The 26344-nt window shown below is 51.8% G+C and overlaps 1 protein-coding gene across 4 annotated transcripts in view; it reads right to left on the bottom strand.

Moving 5' to 3' along the window:
* The window catches only part of GSG1L (GSG1 like), a 164834-nt gene that overhangs the window by 63634 nt on the left and 74856 nt on the right, over positions 1 to 26344 (bottom strand). For 2 of the 4 annotated variants that reach the window (XM_077760286.1, XM_077760289.1), the window contains exons 1-2: positions 9756 to 10002; positions 9501 to 9653 (exon numbers count right to left, since the gene is read on the bottom strand). In XM_077760286.1, the coding sequence (XP_077616412.1) occupies positions 9501 to 9653; positions 9756 to 9768 (166 nt within the window). In that variant the 5' untranslated portion in view covers positions 9769 to 10002. Of the gene's footprint in view, positions 1 to 9500; positions 9654 to 9755; positions 10003 to 10024; positions 10068 to 26344 lie in introns of those variants that run through there. The other 2 variants (XM_077760288.1, XM_077760287.1) reach the window with 2 other exon arrangements.

Raw genomic sequence — 26344 nt, 5'->3', positions numbered from 1 at the left:
AGAGGAGTTAGTTAGAGAGGAAGGGCAAAGGCCACACTTTGTAGTCAGGGGAAGGAGTCTGGATCTGATTCTGCAAATGTAACCTTTGATAAATACCAACCAGAATCGGCAGAAACAGACTTTGTGGTTTTTGGGTTTTTTTTAAATCCTGAAAATAGTTAAATTAGGCTACGTGAGGAAAGACTTCTATATATTTTTACATCTCTAAAGGGCCGTAACTTGATCACGTGGAGAGCTGTACGTTTGATGGATATTAACCTGGGGCACACTGATCCTTAGGCAAATGGGTGTCGCTGGATAATATTTTATGATGTTAATTTGGGTCTCCCCCCCTTTTTTTAATGTTTTTATTTATTTTGGGGAGAGAGAGAGAGACAGAGCTTGAACAGAGGAGGGGCAGAGAGAGAGGGAGACAGAATCCAAAGCAGGCTCCAGGCTCTGAGCTGTCAGCACAGAGCCCGATGCGGGGCTCGAACTCACAAACCGTGAGATCATGACCTGAGCTGAAGTGGGATGCTTAACCGACTGAGCCACCCAGGTGCCTGTGGGTTTTTTCTCCCTTTATCCCCCCGCCCTTACCTTTCCCATCATTCAGAGGCTCTGAACTTCCTTGTCCCAGAGGTTTTGCAGGAAAGGGGCAAGAAAAACCCATCTGCAAATCCGTCCTCCTGACTTTCATTTTCAGAAGCCTTCATTTACCGAGCAGATTAGGTCAGGGGCTTCTGAGTGGGGAGGTAGGAGGAGAGAAAGAGAGAGAGCTGTCTTCACTACGGTCCTCAGGACTAAAAACAGTTGGATTTTTGGTGGATGGGGGGCCGGGGAGGGAGACGCGGGTCTGCAGTGCTGTTTTTGCTGGCTGACGCTTTTAAAACATTTTGAATTAAAAAGTTAAACACAGGGTTACCACGTGACACAACCTTTCCTCCCCTAGGAAAATACACGTGCCCACAAACATCTGTGCATGAATGTTCACGGCATCATATCACAGGATGCTCAGAGCTGGCCCCAAAGTGGGAACAACACACAGGGCCATCCACTCACAGGTGAGGAAGACAGGTGCCGTGTCTGTGCCGTGGAATGTCACTCAGCAGTGAAAAGGAACGGAGTGCCACCACCCTGGTACAACACGGATACACCGTGATGGCCTCCAGCTGAGTGAAGGAAGCCAGTCATGGGGCGCCCGGGTGGCTCAGTCGGTTGAGCGTCCGACTTTGGCTCATGTCGTGATCTCACGACTCACGGGTTCGAGCCCCGTGTTGGGCTCTGTGCTGACAGCTCAGAGCCTGCTTCAGATTCTGTCTCCCTCTCTCTCTGCCCCTCCCCTGCTCATGCTCTGTCTCTCTCTGTCTCAAAAATAAATAAACATTTAAAAAAAAAAAAGAAGCCCGTCACAAGAGACCACATATCGTACGATGTCATCGATACAGAATGTCTGGGACACGCACAGCTATGGCGATAGAAAGTAGATGAGTGGTTGCCCAGGGCTGGGGGGGCTTGGATGCAACTAAGAAGTGTTAGTGGGTACAGGGTTTCTTTCTGGGGTGAGGAAACGGTTTTACAATTGGTTTTTGGTGATGGCTGTGGAAAACCATTAGACTGTACTCTTTATGCAAGTGTACCTCATGATATACAAATCAAGCCTCCATAAAGCTCTTTTAGAAACAATTGAATCAAACATCTGATTTTCTCATAAAAACCCAGACTTGGGGCTTTCCCTGAAGGCCAGGCATATTTCTCCATGGCAACCATGGGCTGCTGATGGGGCGTGCCCTCCCGTTAGCTACGATCCTTGCGGCCACTGCTGTAGACCTCCAGCTGGCGCTACCCGTCGGTGTCACCCACGCTGTCCCCGTGAGACCTAGAGTCAGGACCTCTGATCTGGAGTGGTAAGACCACAGGCACTGCAAGCATCAGCCTCGTTCCCCCGTCTCCCAACTGGCCCTAGCAACAGAGAGCCCCGGGCACCAGTCAGGACTCTGTGCACAGGGCGGCAACGGCGGCCGGCTCATACCCGTGCAGTTGTGGAGCACATGGAACTGCACTAACCAGCCCTGTGCCTCAGTTTCCTCAACTGTAAAATAGACCATAATGATAGCACTGGCCATCACAGCATTCCACAGAGGCAATGTGTTTAGAAGGTGCTGAGCACACAGCTGACACTCACCAAATGGTAGCCACTGAGCCCATACTTTCCTGTCTACAATGTCAAATTCTCTGAAATTCTGAAATCCAAAAGCTTCTTTGTCACTCATTTTGGACACAGAAATCTAACTTGGCCTGAACTCATCCAGCAGGAAGGCCTGACCTGAATGGATGTGAAGCCACTGACTATCTTTATTTATTCTTTATTTATCCCCCTTGCATGAATATTCATGGGCTTTATGCAGAAATATGAATGCATTTGCTTACAGGGTGCTACCCCAGCCTCCCCCCCTTCCCCCTGCGCTGCAGTGTTAGGTAATGGACAGTCTAGGTATCCCGTTACTTTCCCAAGCCTGGAAAGTTCTGGATTCTGGGATACTTCTGGCTGGAAGAGTTTCAGACCAGGTCCTATGATCCACCACCTCATGGACAGAGGAGGGGTTGGAACAGGGAGCTGGAGAGAGGCATCCCAAAGCCTCCAGGACTTTGAAGCCCTCCAGCCCACAGAAGCCCAAGGGCCAAGCAGGCCCAGCCCTCCTGCAAGTGCTTAAGGTACTTGTCCCAAATCGCAGGAGACCATCCAGGCTCCCCACCTCAACTGCGATCAGCACCGCCAGGCTGCCTACCCAGGCCCCTGTTTTATAAGGAACTTGACTGGCCTTCTTCCTCAGTTCTGAGAGGGAAACTCTTAATCCTGGGGGTTTCCCGAGTAATTGGAGTGTCTTTGTAATTCATGAGTCATCGGATCTAGGCCTGAGTTTTTGCTAATGAATGAGAGGATTCAAGATGGGGGGCTGGGTGAGAGGGGGGTGGAAGAAAGAGAGAGAGGGAGAAGGAGAGGGAGGGGGGAAGGGGGAGGTATCTAACCTGTGATCAAAGCATAGGGATTGCAGCTGGCTCAATACCAATCAATCATCCGTGCAATGAGGCCCCCCCCCCATAACAACTCTGGACCCCAGGCTCCAGTGAGCTTCCTGGGCCATGAACAGCACAGCTGGACCACAAGGACGATGCACTGATTCCACCAAGTCAAGTGGGCATGGGAGGGTCTGCATTTGAGGGCCCCCAGACCCCACCCTTTGGCTGGCCCTGACTTCGTCCTTTACAATAATACTGTCATCACGAGGGGGTTGTGGGAACCCTGAACTTGTCAGCTGGTCAGAAATGGGGTTAGCCTGGGGTAAGGCTGAACTTGGGGCTGGGATCTGAAGGGGGGGGCAGTCTTGCTGGGGCCTGGGGCATCTGACGCTGGCTCTGGGCAGACGGTATCGGAATTACATTATGGGGCACAGTGGTCTCATAATACTCCCTCTCGGCCTTGAGTTGACTTTCTCTGGCAGACGCTGTCAGACCCGCACCAATGCCAGAGGCCACCTGCCAGTTGGGCTCTTGTGAGAGGCTTCCTTCCTCTGATACTTGCTTTCTTGGGTGAAGATTAGTGATTCCAGCAGGTTAATGCCTTGGGAGGGACTCTCAACTAGTGACGGTCAGGCCCTCACAAGGAAAACTGTAGCTTTCTCACTCGCTGGGCAAACCATTCTGAGGCACGTTCTGCACACTCAGAGGGACCCAGCAGGGCTGGACCCCAGGCGCCCACAGCAGTCACCGCTCACTAACTCTCCCTTCCTGTCTTCCTTCTCCACTCTCCCACCAAACTTCCTGGGATCATCTTCCAAATAAACTACCTATACCCAAATCTCCACCTTAGAATCTGCTTTGAAGGAATCCAGATTAAGACCTCCGCCGTTCCTGGGGCTCTGAGTCCTTTAGCCCCGCCACGGACCTCCCACTGATCTCCCAGCTTCACGAGCCACTTGGATTTGCAGTCAACCTGTTTGTCTGGCCAACCACTTGTCCCCAGTAATCTTGCTTGGTCCATGGCTAAGCCCATGCCATGCGTATATGGCTAGGGACCCAGGCCTGGCTAATCAGAGTATTGCATTCTCTGGCATGGAGTTCAGGGATGAGTCTATGAACCTAGCTGGTCCAGTCATAATCCTCCTTGAAGGTTTCTAGGAGCTACTGGAAAGGAGCTCTCTCTACCTCCAGAATCTTACGTGAGCCTGGAGCTGCTTGGGACCATTTTCTCTCCACATGGACAAAGCCTAACTGAGAACAAAGTCAAGAGAAAGCAGAATTTGGAGATACAGATAGATTCCTGATGACATGACCACCTGGATACAGCCAGGCTTGAAGCTCAGCCACCTGGTATTTTTTCAATTACATGAATCAATACGGTTCTATCATCACCCTCTTTTTTTCTGTTAGCTAATATGATTGGGTCCTTGTCACTTGCCATCAAAAGAATCCTTAATAATATGGAAATACTCATTTCCCTTAGACCCTCTGCATTTTTAGATGCAAAAATACACAACAGTACTTGCTTGCTAGGTAATGGGCGAGAGACCCAGTCTGACTAGGGTGGGGCGACTGAACAGAGGGGGTTGTTAATGTGGGATTCCTTTTTGGCACAGACCCAAGAATTATCAAGACACTCATCCTAAAATAACAAGAGGCGGTTCATGGTGAGAAGTTATAAATCACATCACTAAGAGAAGCTCTAAGGTCCCCAAACCTCTGTCCGAAGCACACTGTGGTTTCCACCTTGCAGGCCGTGAAGTCGCTTGCTCTTCAATTCATACCTCACTCTGAAAATGGCTCCTGAAACCCAATTCCCACCAGCAACCTCACCTTGATCATTTTTTGTCTTATTGTCAAATTTCCTTTCCTTATGACTTCACAAAATGGTCTGCTTATTTCCCAGAATTGGTCACATTTCTTTTTGTGCTGCTGCAGTTTTTAGGAAAAGCCCACAGTTAGCTCGACTGTGCAGGGACTCTCTCCAAATGGCTTTGTGTTTCTCCTAAGTGGATCTGCCTCGTTTTTCAGAGGACTCGGGAAAGGACAGGACATCCTCCAGCCTGCTTGCACGTCCCTTCTGGGATGGAAGACTGGTCACTGGGGAAAGAAACAGCACGTTCTGTCTTCCCCAGTACCTCTTGGCGGAAGTCACAGGACCGGGCAGGGCGACACTGATGGCTAGAGCCACCCTCCCTGAGCCGGAATCGATCTTGTTCAGTCCCGAGAGCCCAAGTAAAGCTGTGGCCCACTGCAGGGCCACAATATGATGTGCATGGGCCCCAAGCACTTTTGTCTCTGTGGGTTTGTTCCTCTACAAAAGAAATGGTAGGGGTGCCTGGTGGCTCAGTCGGTTGAGCATCCGACTTCAGCTCAGCTCTGATCTCATGGTTCATGGGTTCGAGGCTGGTGTTGGGTTCTGTGCTGACAGCTCAGAGCCTGGTGCCTGCTTTGGATTCTGTGTCTCCCTCTTTCTCTGCCCTTCCATGCTTGCATTCTGTGTCTCTTTCTCTCTCAAAAATAAACAGTTTAAAAAAAATAAATGGTAAAACTTGCATATTATGACTGCAGCAGTAGAAAAACAATTATGATCCAGTCTAGATTCACTCTTATAACTTCATTATTATTACATTATTATTTTTTTCTTCTGATTTGAAAAGCAGTCACCATTAAAACATTCCGTGGGCTCCCTACTGTGAGCTCTAGGCCCTGGGCCAGTGGGCCAGCAACCACAGCCCCCACCCCCAGTCGTCGGGGGCCGACCCATCTGAACAACCACCTTGTGCCACGATCACAGCCCTGCCGGCCGGACCCTGTCACCAGCTCCTCCCTTCCCTGAAGAGCGTGAACCCCTCGGCCTCCCCACCTCACTGTGATGGGGCTGGTCCTTGGGGCCACCATCTGCCCCTCAGTTTATTGGAAGACAGTTGGGAATAATAAGCGACAAGCTTGGAGTCCCAGGTGCTAAGCCCTACTCAAAGCACTTTCAGCGGCAGGCTCGGCTGGGGGTTAACAGCTTCGCAGCTACGTGACTGCAGTTGGCATTCCTAGCTGCGCAATGCAGGTGGCGTTAGACTCTTCCCTGCAAGGACGCCATGAGGAGTAAAGACGCCACTGCAGGTGACAGGTTGAGGCCGGTGCCGGTGCCCATTAGCATCTCAGCCAGCACCAGCTATTACAATTAATCATAATCACTTGGTTCATTATATAACCAATTATAATAATTGGGTAGAGGAGGGGCTGCCCCAGTTCTGCCTTCCCCTCTACCATAGAAGGTGTTGACCTTGGGCTGAAGACCCCTTGGGCTGGCAGCATTAGAGGACTTGGTCACTGGGCTTGCACACTCCTTTCCCTCCCATCGCAGCCAACCCGAAGGCCACCCCCCCTCCTCCGGGCCCCTCCCCACCCCTTACCCTGTTCTCAGGGGGATCCAGAAAAGCTAGGGCTCCAGGACCATGCAGGCTCTCTCTTGGTGTCCCGTTGCCATCCCCCCCCCCCATTCTCTTCTCCCAGGTATGAGGACAAAACCCTTTCTCTCCACCACTTGCTACTTCGGTCTTATGACATTTTCTGGCTCACACATGCTTCTTAGTTACTGTTTTCTGAAGACTTAAAAGTCTTCTCCCTCCAGCCTGGTCACCCCTGCAGCTCGGAGCCTATGAAAAGAGCACAGGGCTTTGAAGCCAGCGGGAGCTGGGTTTAATCCTGGCTCCATAAATGACCAGCTGTGTGACCCTGGGCAAGTCAATTAACCTCCCTGAACCCTGTATTGTTTATGTGTCGGAAATTACTGAAGACAATCTTATTTTCTTCAGCAGTGGGCCTCTGGGGACGGGTTTTTGAAGGAGTGAAAACTTTGATAAGCCCTCGGAGACAGGGGGAAGAGCCCCCCACCTCCTACCCCAGGAGAGGTTGCTTGAAGACTCAGGGATGGCTGTCTTGGGCTGCCCACCAGCTTTTGTTCTGTGACTGGAATGAGCAGGTTGAGGGGAGGGCTGGGTGCCTGGGATACTGGGGGGATTCTTCGATACGTGGAGTGCGGAAAGGAAAGAAAAGGTGAAGCTAACAGGAAAGAGGAGCCTCGACGCCCCCGCAGCACGTCACACCCCACCCGCTCAAATCGGATCCGTCTCCTCCCTCTACCTGCTTTTTCCACCTTCCCCGTCTTGGTGGCCCACGCTCATCCCATCCCTGCCCAGATACCAGCCACGGGACGCAAGACCAGGGGCTCTGGCCGTGGGGACCTATGGGCCCTTCCTCAGAATAACGTCTCCGATGCATACAACAAAACACGTGGGATTATAAAGCAAACCCCTTATGTGGAAATACAGTTAGCAAAATATTCAAACAAGTCCGTGGGATGGGAATATATGTGCCTCTTCATTAATGCATGAGGTAACGACAGTCAGCAGAAGCTCTAGTATTACTACACATTTGAATGAATGCATTTCAACGCATCTGCCACAATGATAGCGTCAACAGGAAATATATATTATTATTGGTGACTATGTAATAGGCGCTGCCCATTACTGGGCTTTGTTGCCTCTACTCATATTTGAAGGACATACTAAATATCAGTTTCAAGTTAGAGAAATAAAGATGGAACGTCACCGCCCCGCCAGGCTCGTGGACCCCCTGAATTCTGTGGAAGGAAGCTGACCTGGGTTCTCTGTTTGCCACGCCCACCCGGCTCCCTTGATTTCACCTCACTGCCCCTGTTCCCACTGCCCCTGCACCTGGGTGGGGCCCCATCCTTTCTCACCTCCCATCTGGTCTCCTCACCTCCACTCTTGCTCCACTCTGTCCATGCTGCAGCCTGAACCCTCAACCCCAAATGCAAACCTGACTGCATCCCCCTCTAACCCTGGGTTCTCAGTGTGGTCAACTACACGGTCACACCTCAGGATCACTGCTAAATAAGCACCAAGACCCTCACCCAGCTCTCTACCTGCATCTCTCAGCTGTGCTCTCCCTACTCTGCCTTCCTGTCCCTCTCAACTCCTCGATGTTTCCAGAATACGGCACCCCACCAGGCCTCTGTCCGTGCTGTCCCCTCTATCTGGACTGTCTTCCCCAAGCGGTCCATCAAGCAAACTCTTCTGCTGTTTTCTTTTCCAAGTCTCAGCTCAAAGGCTGCTTTCCCCAATGCCTCCCCACCCCCCAGGCCAACGTGGGTACCCCTCCTTCGGGCCTCTCACCATACCCAGTGCAGAGGTCAACCCACCATTTTGTAATTGTTGGACGAGTCTGTCTCTCACAAGACTGCAGACTTTAGGAGGCTGAAGGTGGAGTTGTTCTTCCCTTGACTCCCCCAAACCCCTAAGTGCCTGGTGCCTGTGGGCCTTCGATTGGCCGAGTAAAGGAATCCAAGATGAGAAAAGAAAAGAACACACAGGTCCAGACCTGTCCACAGTGCAAGAGCTCGGAACGGTGCAAGCAGGGACCAAAGCCGACACTCGCCAGTGAGGATCAGTCCATTTTTCTTTTCCTTCCTTTGCCCTGAGGGTCAGATGTCCACATCCTGAGGATGCCAAGTCACACAGGTTTTCATCTGTGGAGCATCCTGTAATCTCTAGAACGCAGCTCTCAAGTCTTTGAGGGACCCCTCTATTATACACAACATGCTTCCATTAGGGGGAGATTATGTCCCTTACCAAAAGGCTCCTCGCTTCGGTTTCATTAAACAGAGGGTTCCTCAACGCATGAAGAATAGGATTAGATTTATAGAAATTCAATTTACATATGCTTTTTAGGAACAGATGTCTTACACAGCCAAGCCACCACTCTATCTGTCAGGCCGCCTGAAGGTATGGTTTAGAGGCTGCTTTTACTCCTGGCACATCCCCTGCTTAACCCTTCGTGACCTGGATCTACTGAAACAACTGGGCACCTGGCCACCTGATCCAGTGGCCTTTCCTTGGAGTCGGCTGTCTCCAGCTTCCTGAGTCATGACGTGCCGCTGGCCGTCCCGTTCTCCGTAAAAGCCTCAAGGCCCCTGGCTCTGTGGGCTTTACGCAAATCTCTCTCCACCCCACACCTGTCCCTGAGCTTCCAGGTGTGTTTGTTCCCCTCCAGCTTCCACACACGGATGTCTCAAAGGCAAATCAGCCAAAGCAGCTGAGTGAGGTGCCTGCCACCCCCAAACAGGCCCCCCCTTTTATGTCTCTGTGGATGACACCATGATCCACTCATTCCAAGAGCCACCTCCAATAGACACCGTGCCGTGTCCCCCAGACACAAGCCACAAGCGCTGGAACTGTCCCTTCATTAGGAACCCCCTGGCTCTTATTATTAACACGGTACCCGGCACACGGCATTCAACAACCACTGAATCAGTGAATAGGCTGGCCCACACATCCCATTTTATGAATCGGATTGGGGAGGCTCAGAGCAGAGGGGTAATGGGCGCCAAGGTCACCCTGCGGAAACAGCCAGGACTCGGCCACAGGGCGGCTCCAGCACCCACGCTCCGCTCCACCGCCTGCGGCCCTCCGCCTTACCGGACAGCACCGTGAAGACAGCGGCGAAGGCGTTGAGCTTGAGCCCGTCGATGACATTGCTGGAGTGGAAGAGCTCGAGACACATGAGGCTGAAGCCGACCACCAGCAGCAGGATGTACAGCACCTCGGACACCACCGACAGCCACAGGACCCCTGCACGACAGAGGCAGAGCGGCCGTGAGATGCGGGACGCCGCAGGGCGACCCTGCCCCGTGTCCCGTCCACCCCACGCCCCGCGGCTGGACGGGGTCTCACTTTCTCTTTGCATCCGGTAGATGGCTGCACCAGGGAGCCACCTGATGGCCAGGAGGGAGGGTACCCGCCTTAGGAGGAAGCTGACACTGGACTTGCTGAGCAGAGCGACAGAAGGGTGACACCACTGGGCCAATCACCAGCCCCGAAGGCTTCTCCACGGTTAAACCATTTGTGCAAATGTTCTCTGTCACCTGCAGCTACGAGCGCACACCTACATTTTTATCTGCCCTGTACCCTACTCCCCCTCTTTTCTAGAAACGACTACTGACCGCCGTGGCCGAAACTTCAACCTCGCAGCTCTCCCCGGCCTGCCGTGTTCTAAAGCGGCTCTGTCTTCCTGAGCAGAGCTGATTGGTCGGGTGTGATCACGTGGTCTAGAGTTGGCCAATCAAAGCCCTTCTCTAACAATCTGCGCTTAAAAGCGCCGAAGTCCGTAGCAGAGGGTCAAATCAGAGTGCGAGATTTTTTTTTTAGTTTATTTTTTTATTTTTTCAATATATTTTATTTTATTTGTAGGAGAGAGAGAGAGAGACAGCGTGAGCAGGGGAGGGTCAGAGAGAAAGGGAGATACAGACTCTGAAACAGGCTCCAGGCTCCGAGCTGGCAGTCAGCACAGGGCCCGACGCGGGGCTCGAACCCACGAACCGCGAGATCATGACCTAAGCGAAAGCCGGACGCTTAACCGACTAAGCCACCCAGGCGCCCCATTAAGTTTATTTGTTTAAGTAATCTTGATTTTTTTTTTTTAAATGTCAAAGTGGGGCTTAAACTCACAGCCCCGGGAGCCACAGGCTCTTCCAATTGGGCCAACCAGGCGCTCTGAGAACCTGAGCCTTATGAGCGTGTGAGTGCCTGGTTCTAGCTGTCCCTGAAGGCCAGCCGCCCCTCTATCCTTTCAGGGGTTTGGCTGTTCAAACCTTTGCATTCCCTGAGCTGGCACAGCTCCCCTTTCTCCCAGTTTTTTTTTTTTTGTTTTTTTTTTCCCAAATTGGGCTGCCATCATTTGCCAGCTAAGTTAGGGGGCATTTTCCCAGCCCACTTTATCCCCCACTTCTAACTACAGTCCTTTCCCTGGGGAGTCCCTTCCTTCTCTCAGTCTATGCAGTTCGGGTGCAGCTCATGCACCTCCTGGCTCCATGTATGGGCACATGACTCCCGTGTAGCCAATCAGAGCTTCATAATCCCTATGACGCTTGTCATCGGTTCAGAGGCGTACCTCTCTGTGCCTCAGTTTCTTTACCTATACGACAAAGATAAAAATAACACCTATTTCTAGTATTGTCAGGCTGTGAGGATTCAATTACAGGGCAATGTAAAGAGCTTGTGCTTAGCGTCTAGTGAGGGCTCAATTTGTCCCATAGTATTGTTGTATGGGAGGAGCATGTCTCCACCATGGCCCCCTGGAAATGGAGCCCCGGGTGCTTGAGTGAGGTCAAAGCAGGAGACAGAGTCAAGAGGGAGAAATGAAATTGTGGGAGCAGATACGATTTCTGAGACAAAGAGTGGGCAGTGGAAAATGTGACACAGCATGTGACTTACCTTCCAAGCCACACTAATCAGTGAGCAAGGCCTACACTTTCGACAAGGGACTATGCACCACACCTGACCATTCAGAAATGGACATATGGCCCAAGTCAGTTCAATGAGAGTCAGCCACAGGACTTTTGCTAGAACTATTGGTGAAGAAAATTCCTTTCTACTGGGTTTGAGCCTGGAAAAGTGGATGGATGGAACTGACTGAGTCACCAAGTGGCAAGGGCCTTCCTGAGAGCAGAGCTAGTGTCAAGGAAGGCAAAGCTAAGATGGAGGAAGATTGCGTCCTGTGACATTGTGTGAGCCCCTGGATCCAGCCATGCCTGAAGCATCCAATCACTTGTTCTTTCAATCACGTGAACCAATCAATTCCTTATCTTTGCCTAAGCTAGTATGAGGAGGAATTTCTATCACTTACAACAAAGAGTCCCGATCTTCAACTTTTCTGTTCTCCAAACCCATCAAACATGTCCTTCCTACATCTCTGCCTTTATAAGATTGTCCCTTCCACCGGGAACGTCCTAGGGACGTCAATATATACTGTTTAGTGAATGAAGGAAACAAACAGAAAATTCTCGGTCCTTTTCTGCTCCCTGACAAAGAATCCACATTCTGAAACACCCACTATCATTCCGAGCACAACGGGCTTTTAGAGCTGTGGAGAAATTCTTTTCTTCTACCCCCTCCCCCCTTTATTTTGGCTACAAAAATATCACATCTCCTGGGCTTTCTTATCACATCCCCTTGGATTTCTGTAAGAGAATAACGCGGTCCTGGCAGCCCAGAAGTTGTTAAAACACCCCCTGGCTGGGCACACTCATAGCCTCCCAGGCCCTTCTCTGGCCCGAAGCCCACTGAGGCAGCAGGGAGGAAGGCAGGAGATGCGGGTTGAGCCTCGCCAGGAGAGCGGCAGCTCCCGCAGAGGCCTGGCCTCCCTCCCAGCAGCCTTCCCCTCCAGCTGCTGTCGGCCCAGTGGCATGTGGAGGCCGCCCCTCACCACTGTGCTGCTTACTGACTCAGCGCCTCTCCTGAAGCACCCCTACTCTCCCGGGGGGGGGCTCTCTCATCCCTGCCAGGCCTCCACCCCCCTCCACCCCCCACCTCCCCGCCCAGCAGCATCCTGCTCTGCTCTCTCAGACAGGCTGAGAGGTGGGATGGGCATCAGGGGTTGGAATGCTTAGAAAATAAAGAAGTTTAACCACGGAGAACCAGGCACTAGCATCTCCAATGCCTGGCTGGGGTTACTTAGGCTTCTTATTCTCTCCACATTTATTTCCCTGCCCTACCGCCCCCAATTCCCCTACCACTCTCCCCCAGGCCATTTCCTTATAAACGACTTGCACGTGAATCTTCATCTCAGCGTCTGCTTCCGGGGAATCTGATCTCAGACACTAGCATTCACATGGGTTATTTCCCCCATCCTCCTAAAACCTTAGGAGGTGGTACCCATTTTGCAGATGAGTTAACTTAGGACCGGAGGGGCTAAGCAACTAGTCTACATGGCCAGATAGTGGTACGGTCTGGGTTCAAACCCAGCCCTCTCTGACTCCAGGACTCGCCATGGCTGTAAGCTGGTGGGATAGAGTAGCCACCGTGAGATCAGACCATTTTCTGCCTTCGGGCTGGTCAGAGAGGCCCATCTGGGTTTGAGGGCACAGGGTTCCCCGGCCATGGCCCTCATCTACATGCCCTCCGGCCTCCCAAACAATTCCTGAGCCAGGGTTCCCGCAAGAGGGTGGCCACTGAGTGGGAGCGGGGAGGCGGTGGACTTCGGTCGTCAGCAATCCCGAGGCCAGCTGGCCTCCAGATGTCACAGGGAAGAGCACACAGGTCTTGAGGATGCCGGAAGCCAGGCCGTGGAAGGTGGGCTTGACCCGTGCTGAAGAGGCAAGGGGGGCCCTAAAGGTCTTAGCGGGGAAAGGACACCTGTCAGGAAGCCCTCTCTAGAAGGAGCGGGGAGGGGCGGTCTTTGCTGCACTCTGTGCGAGAGATGATGGTGGTCTGCCATGGCAACATTAGGGGTGAGGATGTGTGGTTATCAGAGCCTGATAACCCCCAGGCTCTGACCGTGAACTTGGTGGCAAAGGACAGGGAGGAGTCCAAAGTGGGGCCAGGTGTCCAGCTTGGGCAGCTGAGCAGATGGTGAGATTCTTCACGGAGAGTGAGGTACCAGAGGTGCGGGCATTGGCAAGACATGGGCGTCACTAAATCGCTCTGATCGTCAAAGAGACGGTAGCTGAAGGCACAGGAGTGGTTGACGTGCTCGTGAGAAGTATGTGGCGCGAGAGAGAAAAGGGTGGGTGATCGATCCCCGGGACCATGAATCCTCAAGGGGAGGGGCAGCGGAGAGGGCCGTGAAGGCGATACTGCGGGAGCCCCGCCGGCCCCTGCGACAACACTTCTGCACACCCTGTCACCTGCCAGCACACGGACCGCTCTGCTCCAGTGCCTGCCTGGGTCACCAGAGCCCACCCCCCACCTTTACCCACCTTTGCAGCCCGCTGGACTAGGCGGTTGACACCCCCATCCACCTCCAGCTGCAGCCCCCCCAAGAATGCCTGACGTGAGCTGCTAAGTACCCCGAGTGAGTAACACTGGGGGGTGCCATCCACACGTCTGTGTTCCCACCAGGGGAGAAGTGTGTTACACTAACCACAACACCGAATTCTCTGAGTCAAGAAGTGAAAAAGCTATTCACTTTCTCTGTTATTTTTATAATTCTTATCACCTCGATCAAAAGAGCCTCTGTTTGATGCTAAGGTGTCCTTAACACCTTTCTACCACGTGTTAATTATTTAAAACTGTGAGAGGACTCACAGAATCTTCAGCAGTTCCTAGGCAAGCTTGAAGGACATTTTGACAATTTCCTTCCAGGCTGGTGACTCTCCGTCAGCCCCTCTCCTCTCCTGCCCTTCCCCCGCCCCCCCCCTCACCACTGCTCTCCACCCTTCTCTGCCCTGTTCTGCACCTCCAGGGGCCTGACTCCTTGGAAGTGTATCCCCAGACACACACCCCACCAGCCCTCTGGCTGAGCTGTGAGGAGCACCAGCTGGAAATCAGGAGGGTGGGAAGAGGAAGGTCAGTGTGGTCTCTGCCCTGCTCCCTCTCTGGAGCCCCTTCTCTTATAGAGGCTCCATTCCAAGGTTTGTGGGCGCCAAGCATCTGTGGCTCTCACAGTCTTCCCACCCTTTCTCCTCGCCCCCCCCCCCAAGGCTGGTGATAACAGCTCCCCTCTGTGGCCAGCCTTTAGGAGCCTCAGATTCTCTTACCCCTGGCTGTGCCTCTGTGTGGACTTTGTCATTAAAATGCCTACATTCAAACTATTTGGGGGATTCCTGCAGGGACCCTCCCTGACACATCGCGTTTTATGGCAAGGGATTCAATTAGAGCCGTGATCTAAGCCAGCGTTCTCCGAGTGCCCCCCACCCCGTAGCAGGCACGCAGGAACATGGGATGCAAATCCTTGGGCCTCAAGAGCCATCTATGTTATAACGAGCTCTCCAGATGATGCTGATACACCGTCAAACATGAGCACCACTGATCAGAAGTTCCCTTTCCAATGTATGTATAAGAAAGCGAGTCGACTTCAGAAAAAGATGAAGTCAATGCTAGACGTCTGGCAAACCCAGCGAAGGTAGAATTCGAATAACAAAACATGGGCTCGGGGCCCTCTATCTGCACTTTCATGATTATTCATGTTTCGCGCATGTGAATAAAGGAAGTCAGAGAGGACAGTGGGCAGGTGGCCTCTGGCCGGGACGCTGGGGTCTCGCCTTGTGATACCCAGAGAGCCTTAGTAATCACAGAGATGATTGTTTCGGGTCTCTGAAGCTTGGCACGAGAACAGCTCGATTTGGAGCTGAGCGCTGGTGACCTCCCGGGGGCAGAAGAAATGAAATGGCTTCTCATCAGGTACGGGCCCCGTGGGGTGACAGCTAATCCTGTTAGCTGCACTTTTTGCCTTTTTAAAAAACAGCTTCATAACATCGACCCTGACCCTCCATTGATGGAATTGATGGGTTTGCAAGAACACATTTGCCTTTCGCCCCAGCCCCTCCCTTGCTGAGACAGTTTCAAGGGCCGGTCTGGCTGAGTGGGGAATCACAGGTGCGAACAGCGTCTTGGATCTACGGCCTTGGCTGGGGGGCCTCATCCCTCTGACCCTCAGTTTCCTCATTTGAAAAATGGGCATCATGGGTTTGTCCTGAGCATTAAGGGAGACACTATCTATAAATCACACAAGCCTGACACTTGGGAAGTATTCAAAAAAGCTAAGCGTTACTATTACTTCCTGATAAGTATAATTATGGGCAATTAGGATGATGATAAGTGGGGGTGGGGCAACAAGATGAAGATCACGGACCCGGGCCAGGCCACCTCGGTTGTCCCTGGCTCTGCCAGGCACTGGCTGGGACACTGGGCAAGTGACATGCTCCCACGGAACCCATCCTCTCACTTGAAAATTGGGGATAGATGTCGTACCCACTTTGCGGGCAGCCTGAGGACCAAGTGAGGAAATTGATGAGCAGAGTGCTTACAGCAGGTGTTATATAAGCGCTAGCTGTTACTATTATTGTCATCGTCGTTGTTAGTCCCGTGGGATGTGGCCAAGGAGTAGGCAGCCTGGAACGGGTACATCGCCGTCGCTGGACAAACAAAACCCTTCCAGGCAGCAGAGGGGAATCGCTGCAAAGTCAGATGAGATCCCAAGGCAGCACGGCATTTCAAGAGAAATCAAATCCAAAATCAAATCCCCCCAAATCCATCAGTTTAATATGTCAAATCGATAAGGCACAGCATCGTGGCCGCGGGCCACGGGCTCGGAGACACGCCCCATGGAACTCAGCATGTGAAGGCATGTAAATGACGCAGGCCAGGACCTCCGAGGCCGGAAACGGCTTCATGACAGCTGCTGTTTGCAAAATGTCAATACTGGCCACTCGGGCTCGGGGATGCTCGGTGGCTGCGAGGAGAAGGCGTCGGGACAGACTCCAGGGGTCACTGAGCCCCCAGCCCTCCATCCACAGATGAGAAGTTAGCCTATGGAGGACTCAGGACTTGCCCGTGTCACCAAGCAGGTTGAGGGCATATTGGGGACCGGGTGGTGGGTTGTCTTCACCTGCCAGGCTGCTTGATGTTGCGAAACTGGGAAGCAGTGTGACCCTCTGAGAGGTGCAGGGAATGAGGTTTGGAGGGGGCACGGAAAGGGGCTTCCCGGAAGAGGAACTGCAGCAAAAAACCAAAGAAAGGTGGCGGCACTGAGTGGGAGCAGCCCTGAGTTCCAGCTGGAACTTCCTCTGGAAGGCCCCGTGCCTCTGCGGGCCTCAGTTTCCCTCCCGGTAAAACAAGTGGATTCTCGAACAAGCTGCCAACAGGCCGAATCCAGCCCACAAAAATGTCTTGTTTGGCCCACACAGTCTTTTAAAAATATCTGAATTCATTATCAACATTTAAAAATAGGAGCCTTCACATAAAACTTCACCCAGGTTTCTGGAACCGTTTGCAAGACGTGTATATGCCACAGAATGGGACGTGCAACTAGGGTCAGGGCACGGACTTCTGAGTCAGCACGGACCCTACCCAGTGCCCGTCACCCTTGGCTCCTGCCTCGCACTCTCGAGCCTTTGAGTTGACAGCCCCCCATGCAAGGATGTCTAAAGCCATTTCTATCCCAGACGCTCTGCAGCGAAGCAACAGTTTAAGACCCTGCACGATCCTTGCTGATGTATCTCCATGTAGGAGTGAAGCCTCCAGCAAACCTTCAGTTATCCAGCTTGTTCAGGGACAGGGGAGGTTCCAGCAAATACCACGCCACCCCGCACATGAAGGTGCCAGTTTTCAAAAGAGTTAGATTAAAAGGAAAGACAATTCAGCTCTAAAAATATGCCCACATGGATATAATGGAGCCAGGAGCACAGATCTAAGAGCTCTTTCCGAGAGTCGCCTTGCCCACCCCAGCCCCACGTCCCTTCCACGAAGGTCTGAGAAGTCTGGTGAGCTGCCAATGTCACGACTCTGGGAATCTTCCCCCAATGAGTCAGACGGAACCTTTCAGGCGTGGACTAGAGGTCATGGTGACCATCCCCAGCGGCCGCACTTAAAAGATGTGCAAAAACGTTGGGTAACAGAGAGTTTGGGAGGAGAATGCCATTCAAATGCCGACCGGTGCAATGCTCTGGAAACACGGAGCCTGGCTGGGTGCGACTGTTTTCTGCATCACCGTATTTTCTAGAGCCATCCTTTTCCAAAGCCCCGCTACTCCACCAGCAGCAGCCGCAGCCCCTGGGGGCCTGCGGTAAATGTGAATTCTCAGACCCCCACCCAGACCTACTGACTCAAGGTCTGCCTTTTCACCAGATCCCCAGCTGTTCAAGAGTGGGGAAAGCACCACTCTAGAGGATGAAGTTCAAATGCCCCCACGCGGCATTCAGTGCCCTTGACGAGTGGGTCTTAATCAGCCCTGCCCACCCAACCCTCAGCCCGGCTGCCTATGTTCCATGCCCTCCCATGCCCCAGGCATGGCCGCAGACCTCAAAGTGTTGTCCTCTCCTAGAGTCAGCTGAATAATGGTCTGCAAAAAATATCCACATCCTAATTTCTAGAACCTGTGACTATGTTATCTTACATGGCAGAAGGGACTCTGTGGGCGTGATTATGATTTTGAGGTACAGACATTATCCTGGATTATCTAGATGGGCCCAATGTGATCACAGGGGTCCTTATAAGAGGGCGGCCAGAGGGTCAGGCTCAGGACAGCAGAGGCAGAGGTTGGAGAGATACGGAGTTAGCCATGAGCCAAGGAAAGCCGGCTGCCTCCAGAGGCTGGAAAAGACAAGGAAACAGGGTCTCACTTGAAGCCTTCAGAAAGGAACGCACTCTTGCCCCATAATTGATTTTGGCCGCATAAGCTCATTTTGGCATCCTGACCTCCAGTCATTAGGTTTGTGCTAATTTATTATACAGCAGCAATGTTGTATATACCTTCTTTCTTCATATAAGGTCACCTCCTCCAAGAAGCCTCCCCTGACCACCCCAGCCTCTGCTATGGCCCCCATAGCAGACAAACCCCTGCAAAGGAGGCAGTCTCTCCACAACTTCTAGGTAGACGCCTTGCTAGGGAAGAATGAGCCTGGGCTTGGGGGTCAAAAAAGTCTGAATTTGAACTTGGAATTTTATCCAACCTCCCTGAGCCTCAGTCTCTTTGGCTATAAAATGGAATCAATGCTGCCCATCTTAACACGTTTTCAGGCCCAGTTAAATGAGATCATAGCTACAAAACCTCATGGTCTGGTTTCCAGCACATGGTAGGTCCTCGGTAAACGTAGGTGTATCAGCCGGACAAGCCGGGCCCTGAGAAAACAAGCCCTTCTCCTCGGAGCTCACAAGTGGACAGACTATCACCAGAACGGATTCTGACAGTGCCTTGCTGCCCCCAGAGTTCTGCCAGGCTCCAGTCCCCATCAATTTAGAAATGACTCTGGCAGACATGCCCTTTAGAAACTGCTCTGTTGGAATGTGGGGACAGTCAATGAGCATTTAAGATGTGTCATGGTGACCTTGGCCTTCAGCATCAGACTGCAATGAGTTTTCTTTCTCCTTAGAGTCCAGGAGCTGGCCTTGGAAATAAGCTCTGACCCTCACGGGCTGGGGCCTGGTGAGGGAGCTGGTAGGGAGAGTGTAGTGGGTAGAGCTTAGAAGGCCAAGGTTGGGGTCTGGCCCCCAGCCCCACGCTGCCCCCCTCCCAGCATCTTGGACAAATGCTCTCACCTCTCTGCACCACCCCCCCTTCTCCCCAGACGGGGCTGCTGTGCAGACAAGGGAAATCAGAAGTTGCAGACTGGCCTGGAAGCAAGTTTCTGAGCTTTTGTTCTGTTTTCTGGGGTTTTTGTTTCCTCTCTGTCTCGATCTGCCTCTGGGTGTGTCCTTCTCTGCTTCTGTGGTATCTCTGTCTCTTCCTCTCTTGGTACACACGGTATTTTTAAAATTTTGAATTAGATGCCAACATTTAAAAATTGGAAAACTGAGGCACCTGGGTGGCTCAGTAGGTTAAGTGTCCGACTTCGGCTCAGGTCATGATCTCAGGTCCGTGTGTTCAAGCCCCGCATCGGGCTCTGCACTGACTGCTCAGAGCCTGGAGCCTGCTCTGGATTCTGTGTCCCCCTCTCTCTCTGCCCCTCCCCTGCTCATGCTCTGCCTCTCTCAAAAATCAATAAACATTAAAAAAAAATTTTTTTAATGGGAAAACTGCCCCCAAATCTAGATTCTTTTGGAAACCTAGCAGACTAGGGCCCCACTGCTGCATGAAGACGTCGGCTAGGACTGAGTGCTTGCTACTCCATGCAGGTGGGCTTGGGGAAGATGCCCAGGCTTTGGGGATGGTGTGCCCAGTGCTTAAGGCATGGCCTGGGAGCCAGACCACCCAGGCAATCCCCAGCTCTGCTACCGACTTGCTGTGTGAACTTGGGCAAGTTACTCCACCTCTCTGAGCCTCAGTCTCCCCACTGGCCTCCGAGAGTGGTTGTGAGACTCAAACGGAGTTTATAAAAGAGGCATAACCAAGACTTAGCTCATGGTGGGCCCCCAAGCACGCTAGCTGTCCCCATTCAACAGATGGGAACAATGAGGCTTGGAAAGCAGCAGGAAAAAATGCATTTGTCTGAAGCCTGACAAAGCCAGGCTGAGTGGGTGGTGGGGAGATACTGTCAACTGGATTATCTGGATTTAGTATTTGCCCAGGACTCCAAGATCAGGTGTGCCCTAGCCCTCTGTGCTTGCCTCCCTGTGGCCCCCTTGCTGAATCCAGGGACCCCTATGGCTCTGGGGGCATCTGACTTGGCCTCCCTGATCCTGACCTCTAGAATAAGTGTCCCTTCTCCCTTAACTCACCTGAAGAATAGCAGTCACTGAAGCAGAAACATCTCCTAAACCCAGACTCTGTGCCAGGTACTATGGGGGATGCAGAGGGGAGCGGACTTGGATCTTCCCACCGGGAACCCCGAATTTAACCTGAGGTTGAGACACACACCCACTAATGACCATCTTATACATCACACAGGCCGTACCAAGCACCGTGCAGGACCCTGGGCAAATAGAAACTCATTTCACCCCTACGACACCCTACGACTCGGGTGCTATTATCACCTCCAAGGTGTGAAGGGGAAACTGAGGCACAAAGAGGTTAGTTGTCCAGCCCAAGTGATTGAGCTGGGATTCAGAGCATAGCCATCCTGCTCGGCCCCCGTCCCCAGCAAGCCCAGCTGGCCTCAAAGTCCTACGCACAGGGGAAGAAAGAGCACATCCTGGTGCCCCTGGGTGGCCGGCTCGTTTCTTCCAACAAGCATTTGATATAGGGGCTATCTTACAGGAAAGGACATGGATGCAGAGAGGAGGAAAGTAATTAGCCCAAGGTCCCCAGCATTGGCAAGGGGGATCAAGAGAGGCATCCAGCTCTGCCTGCCCCCCACCCCCCCAGACTCCAGCTCTCTGCAGGAGTTCTGCCCCTTTCCTGGGCCACAGACCCCTGTGGCATCTGATGAAACCGAAGGGCTCTTTCTCTGAATAACATTTTTAAATGCATAAAACAAACACACAGAGAATTGCAAAGCAAACTGATTATTTTGAAATGGAGTTATCAGGACAGCTTTTAAAAAGTCAGATTATAATAACCTACACGCCTCTTCATTAATGCATGAAATAACAAGATCTAATAACTCCCATGACTTTGAGGCAGCGAGGAGAAAGTGGTATTTTCAAGATCTCTACACATCCTGTAATGCGTTATGAAAATGCGGTGACTCCAGTCGGCAACAAAGTCCCAGGTGTGGCTAGGAGGGAAATGCAGACTGCCAATTAGAGGCTGTGAGAGTAGAGATGTAATATTTTGCCACTCAAACTCGGATCCTCTTGAATTTTGTCTGCTGACCCCTTGGTAATTTCCAGGTGAAGACTGTCGTTCTCAAATCCCTTGTGCGCTGGTTAAAATGCACATTCCCAGGCTCCCTCCTCTCCTCCCCAGGAAGCCGATGCCACAGATAAGGACAGAGGCTGGGATCCACACATTAAACAAGTGCCCCAGGTTGCTCTGCTGCCTGGGCCATATTCTAAGAGGGATCTTTTAAAAATGTAAATCCCATTAATATATCTTGAAATCTGGGATCGTGATGCCTCCAGCTTTGTGCTTCTTCCCGAAGGTTGCTTTGGCTATTCAGGGTCTTTTGTGCATCCATACAGATTTTAGGATTCTTTGTTCTAGTTTCTGTGAAAAATGCTGTTGGTATTTTGATAGGGAGTGCATGACATCTGTAGATTGCTCTGGGGAGTACGAACATTTTAACAGTATTCATTCTTCCAATTCGTGATCATGGAATATCTTTGCATCGTCTTCAATTTCTGTCATCAATGCCTTTTCGGAGTACAGATATTTCACCTCCTCATTTTATTCCTAGGTATCTTATTCTTTTTGAAAACACAGTTATTTTTTGGAGAGTGCAAGTGGGGGAGGGCCAGAGAGAGGGGGAACACAGGATTCCAAGTGGGTTCTACCCCGACAGCAGCAAGCCCAACATGAGGCTTGAACTCATGAACCACAGGTCATGACCTGAGCCAAAGTTGGATGCTCAACCAACTGGGCCACCCAGGTGCCCCCTAGGTATTTTATTCTTTTCAGTGCAATTACAAATGGGATTGTTTTCTTAATGTCTCTTTCTGCTGCTTTATTATTAATGTATAGAAGTGCAACAGATTTCTGTATACTAATTTTGTGTTCTGCAACACTACTGAATTTATTTATCAGTTCTAGCCATCTCTTGGTGGAGTCTTAAGGGTTTTCTATATACAGTATCAAGCCACAAATAGTGAAAGTTTTACTTCTTCCTTACCAATCAGGATGCCTTTGATTTCTTTTTCTTGTCTGATTGCTGTGGCTAGGTCTTCAATACTATGTAGAATAAGTCTCTCCCTTGCTGTCATCTTCTGGAGATTTCCCACTGCACTTTAAATAATTGCCAACTCCCTGCCTGGCTTTCAAGGCCCAACCAGGTTATCAAGCCACTGCACACCCTTTGATGTCACATAGAGCCTGACATGAGGCTTGAACCCACCACACTCCAACCACCTCAGGGCCTTTGCACTTGCTCTGCCTGCTGTCCAGAATGCTTATTCCCCCAGCATTGCTTGGTCAACTGCTTCCCAGCTCAGATGTCACTGACCACTCCATTTAAAGTAGCCACCACCAGCACACACATCACTTTCTACCCTTTCTCGTTTTGTTTTTCATTATTTGAAATGGTGTTATCTGTCAGTTTACTTAGGTGTTACCTGCTCCCCCTCCCTAATGAGAGCCCACTGCGGGCAGAGATTTTGTCTGGTATGTTCAGCACTGACTCTGAAAACAGCGTCTGGCACAGGCACAGGAGGCGCTCAGTAAATATTTGTCCAACAAATGAATAAAGAAATGACAGGGACGCTTAGGTGGCTCAGTCGGTTAAGCATCCAACTTTAGCTCATGTCATGAGCTCACAGTTTGTGGGTTCAAGCCCCATGTCAGGCTCTGTGCTGACAGCTCAGAGCCTGGAGCCTGTGTCTGATTGTTTCTCCCTCTCTCTCTCTGCCCCTCCCCTGCTCATGCTCTCTCTTTCTCTCAAAAATAAAAAAAACATTTTTTTTAATTTAAAAAGAAAAAAAGAAATGACACAAGCCAAGAGGAAGAAGAAGTGGCCAGTGACTTCAGCAGCAAAGTTAAGAGAAGAAAGTAATCCAAGAAGGAGGAGCCGCTGTTGTGAATGCCACCCAAAGGTCAAGGGGAATGAGGAGGGAGGTGAGAAGAGCCGACAGGCTTTGGAAATTCGAGCCCTTCTTATGACAGGAGGGGAGAGGGAGACAGGTTCTTCAGAAGCCGACGCCAAGGGGAATCTGACTTCGGGGGCTGGGATGGGAGCAGGGATGAGTCTGGCGGTGTAGACCCCACGAGCTTCGGTGATGGGAACCAGCAGGCCCCAGGGAGGTTTGCACAGAGGAGGGGGAAGTGGAGGGCAGCCAATGTGGGGGTTGGTCATACGGCTTCATTCAGTGACTCTGATTCAATTTCAGTGGAGAAGGACAAGGGGGAGACAAGAGCAGGCCTCTGGAGCCAGACAGAGTGGGTTCAAATCCCACCTCCTCCACGTAGCAGCTGTGTGATCCAGGGCAAGTGATCCAAAAATATCTTGCTGGGGCGCCTGGGTGGCTCAGTCGGTTAAGTGTCCAACTTCGGCTCAAGTCATGATCTCACGGTTCATGGGTTTGAGCCCCGCATCGGGCTCTGTGCTGACAGCTAGCTCAGAGCCTGGAGCCCGTTTCAGATTCTGTGCCTCCCTCTCTCTCTCTGTCCTTCCCCGTTTGCACTCTGTATCTCTTTCTTTCTCTCTCAAAAATAAACATTGAAAAAATAATAATAAAATAAAAATATCTTGATGTGCCTCAGTTTTCTCATCTGTAAAATGGAATGCCAACAATGCCCACATGAAGGGCAACGGCGTGAACTCAGTGGACTGTGTGGAAGCAGGGCCTCGTGGTGGCTCAGTGCCAGGGCTGCACGGGACCTGGAATGCCCCCCGGGACAGGCCGCTCTTGGGAGCCAGCCGGGGCCAGGCTGGGGGCGTCTCAGGAGTTTCCAGGGGAGGGGCCAGGGAAGATAAAGCAGACCAAGATAGGAGTTGGGACCGCGGGCATGGCTGGACCACAGAGGCCAAGTGTGAAGGCCAGAACCGGGCAGAGGTGGCCACTTTACCCGGGGGGTGGTGGGAGCTGGGGGACGCCTCCGGCAGCGGAGTGGTCAGATTTGGGCGTCCCAAAGTTCACGCTGGCCGCCACTCAGAGAGAGCAGGGAGGGGCAGGCCCGGGCCCCACGCTGACCTGCAGGGAGATGGTGGCGGGATCCCTGAAGGCAATGGTGGGGACCGTGGCCGAGGCAGCAGCAGGGTGCTCAGCCCCCGAGGACTCCAGGCCACATTGGTCTGACGTGTGTCCCAGCAGACAAGTCCCTAAGGTGGCCCAGCTCACAGTTGGCTCCATCAACCCTTATTCCCTCCACTCCATCACACAGATGGGACATATCCACAGTGCAAGGTGGGGGTGGGGGGACTTCAGCTGCTGAGACTCCCTCCCAGGAGCTGTGGAGGGACAGTGGCCTCGAAGCTGGAACTGGCCAGGGGCCCTGGACTCAGCAGACAGACTGCAGCATCCGCTCTCCTCCCCACACCCCCGTGTTTGGCAGTCCTGACCTCAGGGGGGCCCCAGCCAAGACAGAGACCCTCTGGGTCCTCCATGAAACCATTCTAGTGTGCGTGCCAGCTGGCTCAGCCTTCACTCTCCTGTTGGGGTCAGCAGCCACCAGTGTAATGCCTTGAACTCCCCCACACCTCCTGACCTCATCTCCTCCCCTCCTGCCCCTTGCTCACTTCCTTCTGGTCATATTGGCCTCCTTGCTGTTTTTAAATGCTCCAGGCACACTTTTGCCTCAGGACCTTTGCAGCTGCCTTCCCCTGGATCTCCCTCCCCTCCTCTAAGTTTTGCTCAAATGTCCCTGTCCCTTCCCTAGTCCCCTTCCCTTTTAATTTTTCTTTCCCCTAGCATTTATCATCATTCAGCAGCCAAAAAGGACCTTTCTAGAATGTAAACCAAATCTCCTTCCTTTAGGCCCTTCAATGCTCCAGTGATTTCCCATCATATTCAAGTTCTTTCCAGGACCCTGAGTCATCTACCCTCCCACCCACCTGTCCAGCTTTTTCCATCCACAAACACACAAACCCCATTCCTGCCTCAGGGCCTTTGCACATGCTTTTTCCACCTTTGTGAGAAACATGGGTATAAGAAATCTCTGATTTTTTCTCCCCTAAGTAAAGGCACAGTCCCAATAATAAATGGGAACTGACACTCTACTTCCATGTCAGGAAGGCAACAAGACCTGGTGGCAAGTGTGGCAACGTGAAGCGACCCCATATCCAGGGTAAAGGAAGAGGCTAGAGCCATGCTACAGCTCCCAACTGGTGGCAGCATGAGCCCAGGGTTGCTGGATCTTCCAGCTTTTCAAAAGAGGCCAGAAATCCTGATTTTTATGTGAAATCTCCATTATTTTGAAATGGCACTGTTGCATTCTAATGTTTTCATACATCAGAGGGGCCTGGTGGCTTGGTCAGTTGAGCATCCGACTCTTGATCTCGGCTCAGGTCATGATCCCAGGGGCGTGAGATCAAGACCCGTGTTGGGCTCCACACTGTGCATGGAGCCTGCTTAGGATTCTCTTTCTCTCTCTCTCTCCCTCTGCCTCTGCCTTCTCCCCTACTCTCTCTCTAAAATAAATTTAAAAAATAATTTTTTAAATTAAAAAAAAATATCATGCGAGTCAACTAAACACGGCGGAGCGGCGCCAGGGCCCAACCCTTCACAAGCTCGGACACCCAGTCATAATTGAGTTCGCCCCTCTTCATGTATCAGATGGTAAAATTTCATCTCAGGGAGGGGCCAGAACTGGAAGAGGTCACACCATTTCCACGACACGGGGGGCTCCAACCCAGGACGTCTTACCGTGAGGCACATATCTCCCACCGTGCTGGCCCCACAGATTGGAAAACACTGTGCAAGTTCATGTCAGCATCTACAAGGCCCGGACAGAAGAACGAGGGAAACAGTGTTTGCGGACAGCAATCTTTTAGGGCTTGTCCCTGAGGGTGCACGCAGGGCTATTCTGGCACNAATAATGCCTGATTTTTGCCTGAGTCCCCCTTGCACTCAGAACCCCAATTTTATTACGCTGGGGCCCGGCAACATCTTTTCTCTTGCTGCTCCCCTCCCCCCACCACCTTGGCCGAAAGGATCCTTATTTTACCACTCCAGCAGAAGACTCTAAAAATATCTAGACTCACCAACTTCAGGGGTTTATTCTCTCATCCGGGAGGCACCCACAAAGCTTTTGCCAATATAAATGGCATTTCCTTTGATATTTTTAAAGATCAGAGAATCCAGGAGAATATGCAAGCTGGGTGGGCCTTTGAGATCAGAGCTCCCAAATATCTCCTGTT

This window comes from Crocuta crocuta, unplaced genomic scaffold (assembly GCF_008692635.1).
Source record: "Crocuta crocuta isolate KB4526 unplaced genomic scaffold, BGI_CrCroc_1.0 scaffold73, whole genome shotgun sequence".
Classification (NCBI taxonomy): Eukaryota; Metazoa; Chordata; class Mammalia; order Carnivora; family Hyaenidae; genus Crocuta; species Crocuta crocuta.
The sequence above is the reverse complement of the archived record's forward strand: the minus strand, read 5'-3'. Positions and strand labels throughout refer to the sequence as shown.